At 43.3% G+C, this 6,897-nt stretch overlaps 1 protein-coding gene across 8 annotated transcripts; it reads left to right on the top strand.

The window, feature by feature from the left end:
* The first annotated feature begins 621 nt into the window (after window positions 1-621).
* On the top strand, window positions 622-4,307 carry crebzf (CREB/ATF bZIP transcription factor). Of its 8 annotated transcripts, none has more exons than XR_005944387.1 (4): window positions 622-1,374; window positions 1,682-1,745; window positions 2,084-2,152; window positions 3,429-4,307. XR_005944387.1 is itself a non-coding variant. In XM_041198494.1 (3 exons), exons 1-2 carry the CDS (start codon window positions 665-667, stop codon window positions 1,713-1,715), a joined length of 789 nt encoding a protein of 262 aa, XP_041054428.1. In that variant the 5' UTR covers window positions 622-664; the 3' UTR covers window positions 1,716-1,745; window positions 2,084-2,334. The 8 variants fall into 8 exon arrangements, 2 of the variants coding, with proteins under 2 accessions (XP_041054428.1, XP_041054429.1); XR_005944386.1 differs by having other exon boundaries at window positions 1,670-1,745; XR_005944385.1 differs by having other exon boundaries at window positions 622-1,407.
* Window positions 4,308-6,897: the final 2,590 nt, after the last annotated feature.

The raw sequence follows: 6,897 nt of genomic DNA, 5'->3' as shown, positions 1-6,897 counted from the left end.
TCTACATTAATGTCTTAATAATGATTTAGGATGAAGGGACCAAGTGAAATGTTTCCATGGTTATGCACATTACATTCCTGCTGATGCTCCCGGCTCTGCAGGAAATGCTGGGGTCTGCACAAACACCTTTCTTCAGTCTCACTTTCTTTCAAGGATCCATTCCCTATCTCTTCCCTTCTCCCACTTTCCCAATGAGCTCCCTTTCAATAGTCTCCCTCTCCCATTCCCCGACCCCCTATTTATCAACCTACCTGAGTTCCCAATTCTCATTCTCTCCCCTTCTGTCTGAGCCCCCATATCTCAATTTCTCCCCCCTCCAGAGTCCCCGACTCCCCCGAAATTCTTTTCGGTTGTCTCCCTCTCCCCTGTTCCTACAATTTCCCATTTAACAATCTCCCTTCTCTCCATCTCCCTCCCAATCCCTCCAGTCCCATCTCCACCTCTCCTAGATTCCCCATCCCTCTCCCTGTTCCGCTCATTCCACAGTCTCCAACTCTTAACTGATCCCTCCAATCCTCAATCTTAATCCCTCCATTTCCCTACCCCCATCTCTCTTTCCTCAGTCTCCAACGCCATTTCCCGGGCGCTGTCTAAATGTAATTTGTTGTTGTTGTGATTTCCGGTTCCGCTTGTCGTTGGCGGCAGGGAGCTCGGGGCCGCTGCGATGTCTGGTAGTCAGAGCGGCCGCTGTATGAGGCGGTTGGAAGAGGCCCGGAGCCCGGCCAGTTCCCACAATAATCAGTCGGGAAAGTTTTTTTTGGGGAGCACAGACCTAGACCTTTGGGACTTGGTTGAAATGGGGGCCGGTGATCTGGGCTTTCCGGACTTGAACGATGTCCCATTGTTTCCGCTCTCGCCTGAAGATAACCGCCCTTTGGGATCCAGTGGGAATGAGACGGTCCCCAGCTCGGGGGCCTCGGATGTGGCAACTCCCGGTCCCCGACAGCAGCCATCCCGCTACAGTTTACCTGTGAGGAACAGGAACGCTGCGGCGACGGCGGCTCGCTTAAACCGGCTGAAGAAGAAAGAGTATGTGACGGGCCTGGAGCTGCGCGCCAGCGGCCTGCAGGCCGAGAACCAAGAGCTTCGGGCCGAGAACCAGAGATTGAGCCGGAGGCTGGACGAGCTGCAGGGAGAGGCCCGCTACCTGAGAGCTGTGCTCGCCAACCAGAGCAGCTTGGCGCGGCTGTTGAACAGGCTGAGCGGCCTGGACGGTATGAAACTGAGCTCGTCCCTCTGCAGAGACACCGAAGGACAGGACCACGACTACGCGATTCCCGGGAAACGGCTGAAATCCGAAGAGGAGGAAGGAACCGCGGGAGGAGTTTGTCTGCATGTGGATCAGAGCCACGTCTCGATTGAATTCTGTTCCAGGTGTGCACAAAGTGCATCTTCATCGCTCAAAATGTAGGGTCAAGTTGCTGCCATTTAACTGCATTATTTTGTTTTCCCTTCTCTTTGACGGCCATTTAACAGGAGCAAAGGACCACTAATGTATTTTGCTTAAAAAGAAACGTAAACTGAAACTGGGACAATGTTGGACAGTGCAAAGAGAAACTTTTTTCTGATTAATGATGCTTATTTCATTAACGCATTTTTTAAAGTATACTAACGCGAACTTTTGTTGGCAATGTTGTAATTACAAGTTACTGCTTACATCTTTTGATAGTTTCTTTTCTAGGTGTTTCCCTGCCATACTGGATGGTTGGGTTTGAAATGGACTAACATAACATCTTCACAATGTGGTAAGGATCATAGTAATTTGAATATTTAAATGTTAAAATAATTAACTAAGGATGTTAATGTTGATTAACTACAGATATGTTTCTGAGAGGGATTGATGTGACCAAATCCCCAAAAAATGTTTTGACTTTGTATTTGTCTAGGATTGAATTAGTCTTGTTTGTGCTGTAAATTGTAAGTTGACAACAGTAAACTGTGTTTTACTGCCATATGTTTAAAACATGTTGCATTATAAAACTTGATGTCTTATAGAATTTTACTGTATTATTTGCTCTTTGTGAAACATCACTTATTACAAAATACAATTTATTTAGCACCCTTATTTTTCTTTATGCTTAAGTGAATACTTCTCTGGAAGTTGAAGAGTGATGGAACCAGCTGTTGGCCTCATTCCTCCTTTATATTAAAGGTAGTATAAGAAGTAATAGATTATATGCTAATTAATGTATCACAATTTGAAATTTACAATTAGTAAACATTTTCATGCAACATAATGCACGTATGTTGTAACTTGCTTCTATGGAATACTTTGAATTTTCTCATGTAGATTATTCTGTTGAAATAAACTTTTCTCCTTTTTGTTGCAAACATGATTGACGTTTAAAGCTCTTTCTGTTTAGTGCTTCAAGAGGACGTTCATTGGTACAGTATACAGTATTGCAATGTGGGTGGAAGTTTTACATACATTACCCTTTCAGTGAAATGTTCACTTGCTGAAGTCTGGTATCTTTATAGGAAAATAACTTAGTAAATTGTTACCCAGTTTGCATCACACGAGTTGATAACCTGTTCCACGGGTCTAGTATTCTCTGTGGAAAAGAACTAGCTAACATACAACTTGCTCTATGTAACCTGTAAGCATACAATGTGGGACCGAAGTCGTATGAGGTCAGACTGGGTAGGGGTGGCATATTCCTTATCCTTCCCTGATGGACTATAATGAACAACTTGGATTTTTATGATGATCTGGGAGCTTTCACAGTATTTAGCAGATTTACTGAATTCAAGTTTGCATGAGGTTTCTAGATTGCTTATCTTATACCATGACTAGTGGGCTCCCATTGTTATTGTCTTGATTTTTTTCCAACCTTTATAGGCGGCAGATTTTTATCCAACTAAAATAGCTATCTAAATAAAACAGGAACACTTGTGAATGTGAAATTGCAGCTTATGCTCTGAAAGAGAAATATCCTTTGCAATCCAATCTGACTGTATGGAGTTTTGAGCTATTAGTAAATCTCTATCAATGGAAGAGATCTTTTTAGAGATGTATTAGTGTAATCATATAATCATCCTGGCAAGTTTATCCTTAATTACTTTAATAACTTAAATGATCAAAACTAGCATGGTAATTTGAACTTAAATGCTGTTTAATATTATGTATTTATATTCTCATTTTTTTAAAAATTGCAGAATACCTAGAAAACATCAATAGTTTCAGCTTATGATGCTTAATAATTGGTCCAATATCCAGAATTGTCTGTTTGTTTGAAGGGCATTTTATACCACTGTTAGTTTGCATGTTTTTTTTTCCCCCATTAACACTCCCCTGCCCATCCTAAGAAATAGAAGTCTTCAATGAATTGGAAAACTCTTTACCGTAAGTTGTTTTTGCTGAAGCCATTTTTGCTAAATCTATATTTAATCAACATCAGTATTAACACTTTTTTGATTTTCCATAACAGCCAAGCATTACCTCTGACCTGGAAAAGAATGGTACCGGATACCCTTGATTTCACAGAATTATAAAGGATGGAAAGTCTACATAATTATTATAATTTGTAATTTTGATTTGCTTTAATTGTTTTTTTTTCAAAAATACAAACCTTGACAATTGTATTATTGACTCAAATGGTAAAAAAGCTCCTCCAGTGGCTCAAATGTAGTGAGGGACATAGTGCAACCTTTGGCCATTGAGTCCTGGCAAATCTGCTTTATTTATTGATTTTCTTGTTTGAATTTTGTCTGCTGGAATGTTGGAAAGAACTGTGTTGAGCACTTTTACCTCATTTATGGATAAACCATAAACTGGCACTCCCTAACTTTGTTATGAAATTTCACCATTAGCAAATGCAATCCATCATGAGGCAAAGCATCTGAGTGTAAAATCCATTGCGAAAGCTATATGCCCATTGCATTAGATACACACAACAAAGGCAAACTTTTGGTTTATATCCTACTGCAAAATTGGTAACTTTATATGTGGTAGTAACATTGGGTTAGCTTTTATCAAGGTGGTGGTCAACGGGCTGGAAGGCCAAAGGTAACCCAGCTTCAGTTGTCTGGGGGAGCCCTGGCCAGCTTTTATGCTAATGAGGTTCCATTAGGGCTCCTGGCCTTTTAAATGATGGGAGTCCATTTCCAAAAGATGGTGGCATACCAGAAAGCTGGCAACTCTTCAGTGTCACCAGGAGCAGTGGGCTTTGCTGGGACTGCACCCAACTGAGAGAGACAGTGATGGACACTGCCCTCGCAACAAGGTAGGTGGGGTTTAGGGTCACTGGGGCCAATCAAGCAGGCCTAAAAGAGTGTCCCTGGGGGCAGAGGGAGTGAGTGGTCTGGTTGGGGTGTCAGGGTGGGGAGGCAGAGGTGGAGGGCCACTGTGAGTGCAATGGAAGGTCACCAGGGTTCACTGGGCAGTTTCTGTACACAGCAGTGGGCCCACCTGCTGGGATTGGGAGGGGAGTGGGGTGGGGGGAGTGGAAAGAGGCCCTGACAGCAACTTGTGGCACAATTGACCTCTGGGTGGGATGGTTAACCTTGCCATTCCCTGCTGTTGGTAGAATGCCATGACAATGATGAGCATTCTCAACGCCCTCCCTAGCAACATTTTGTTTCACACCTCTGCCCCTGCTTCCTATACCACTGTTGCAGACCCTGTAAAACTGAGCCCAGATATGTGTGTTAGTTACATAATTGTCTGATGAAACGTGGACACTTTCTTTGCAGGACAATGTTCAAGTGCTGCCGTTCACTTCAATGCCAGAATTAAATCTGCCTTTTGGTGGTACTTTGAATCACATTAGGAAATAGACGTAATGGAATGACATTAACATAAAAGGCTTGTAATTTTAAAATAAATATCCTGTGCTCACAAACAAGACATGATAACCAACACATTTTACTACTTTGTCTCTGGATATACTTCCTATGTCAATACCATCCATGATTAAATTTGTGAAAATCGAGAGTTTTAGTCAACCAATAACAAACAAGTTGCTTTCTGCAATGTTCCAGTGAAGCTCAACGCAAACTAGAGGAACCTCATCTTCCGTCTAGGCACTTTGCAGCCTGCCAGACTTAATATTGAGTTCAACAACTTCAGATCATGAACTCTCTCCTCCATCCCCACTCCCTTTCTGATTCCCCTTTTTCTAATTATTTATATTTTTAAAATATATTTTTCTTTTCCCACCTATTTCCATTATTTTTAAATGTATTCCCATCCATTGTTTCATCTGCACCTTTTAGTCTATTTCAATCCCTTCCCCCCACCCCACTCCCAGTGGGACTATCTGTCACTTGCTTGTCCTGCTTTCAACCCTTAATGTCACCATTAGCATATTTCTTAGCTAATATCACCACCGTCAACACCCTTTTGTCTGTGACATCTTTGGCAATCTCTTCTTTGCCTCCACTTATCACTGGCCCTCTATCCAGCTTTACCTGTCCCACCCCCCTCAGCCAGCTTATATTTCACCTCATTTCAATTTTTCCTCAGTTCTGATGAGTCATACGGATTCAAAATGTTAACTGTGTTCCTCTCCACAGATGCTGTCATACCTAAGTTTTTCCAGCTATTTATTATTTTTGTTATGAACAAGTTGCTTGTCTAGTTTAATGCAAAAATAAATTAACAAGGAGCACTTCTTACTACCTCCCCGGACCATGATTACTACACTGATCGTCAAGCCGTTGTTTCCAAGATTGTGACTGACCTCATCTTCACTGGAGATGATACCTCATCATCTAAAAGATGATCCCTCCACAGCTTCCAACCTCATCAGCTCCCAACCCCGCACATCCCCCTTCTATCTCCTTCCCAAAATCCACAAATAGGACTGTCCTGGTAAACCCATCAACCTGTTCCTGTCCCACAGAACTAATTTCTTCCTTTCTTGGCTGCATTCTCTCTCTTGTCCAGTCTCTTTCCATCACATTTGCAATTCCTCTGATGCCCTATATAGTATCAACAATTTCCAGTTTCCTGGCCCTAACCGCCTTCTCTTCATTATTGACACCCAGTCCTACACCTCCATCCCCCACCAGGACAGTCTGTGGGCTATCTCCTTCCTTGAACAAAGGCCTGAAGAATCCCCATCCACTACCACTCTCCTCTGCCTTGCTGAACTTGTTCTCTCACTGAACAATTTCTCCTTTAACTTGTCTCACTTCCTCCGAATAAAAGCTATGGGTACCCAGTTATGCCTCTTTCTGCAGTGTATGCGTAACATTCCTTGTGGGAGGGGATTCTAGTCCCCTCCCACAAATTTTTTTCCTGTATATCGATGCTGCTTCATGCTCGTCTGGACCTGGAAAAATATCGATTCCTGCTTCCAATTTCCATCCCCATCTCACCTTCACATATCCATCTGTGACACTTAGCTTCCGAAATCTGTCTCCATTTCTGGTGATAGCCTACCAATTTTTTTTACTGATTCCCACAGCTACCTCAACTACAGCTCCTCCCAGCCTGCTTTCTATAAGGACTCCATGCCATTCTCCCAGTTCCACTGCCTTTGTCACATCTGTTCTGATGATGCAATCTTCCAAAACGACGTTCCTAAGATGACTTCCTTTCCCCTTAACTGAGTGTTCTCCCCACCCCACTGTGGTCGACAGGGCCCTCAACCATGTCCCACCCATCTCCCACACCTCTGCCCTCCCCCTTCCCCTCCATCCCAGAACCATGAAGGGATCCCCAACAGCCTCCACATTCAAAGTATCATCCTCCAGCATTTCCGCCAACTACAGCATGACGCCATCACCAAAACACCTTTGCCTTAGCCCCCCTGTCAGCATTCTGTAGGGACCATTACCTGCTACCCTGGTCCACTCCTCCATCACTCCCAAGTCCTCATCCCCATCCCACAGCAGCCTCCTCTGCAATCACAGAAGGTGCAACACCTGCCTCTTAACATTCTCATTGTCCAA

Source organism: Carcharodon carcharias, chromosome 11 (assembly GCF_017639515.1).
Source record: "Carcharodon carcharias isolate sCarCar2 chromosome 11, sCarCar2.pri, whole genome shotgun sequence".
In the NCBI taxonomy this organism is placed as follows: Eukaryota; Metazoa; Chordata; class Chondrichthyes; order Lamniformes; family Lamnidae; genus Carcharodon; species Carcharodon carcharias.
This window is presented reverse-complemented; position numbering and strand designations above follow the sequence as displayed.

Coding starts and splice junctions, on each gene's coding strand:
- crebzf (XM_041198494.1), top strand. CDS start 665: ATGTCTGGTAGTCAGAGCGGCCGCTGTATGAGGCGGTTGGAAGAGGCC. Junction 1,408..1,669: donor GCATCTTCATCGCTCAAAAT/GTAGGGTCAAGT, acceptor ATCTTTTGATAG/TTTCTTTTCTAGGTGTTTCC.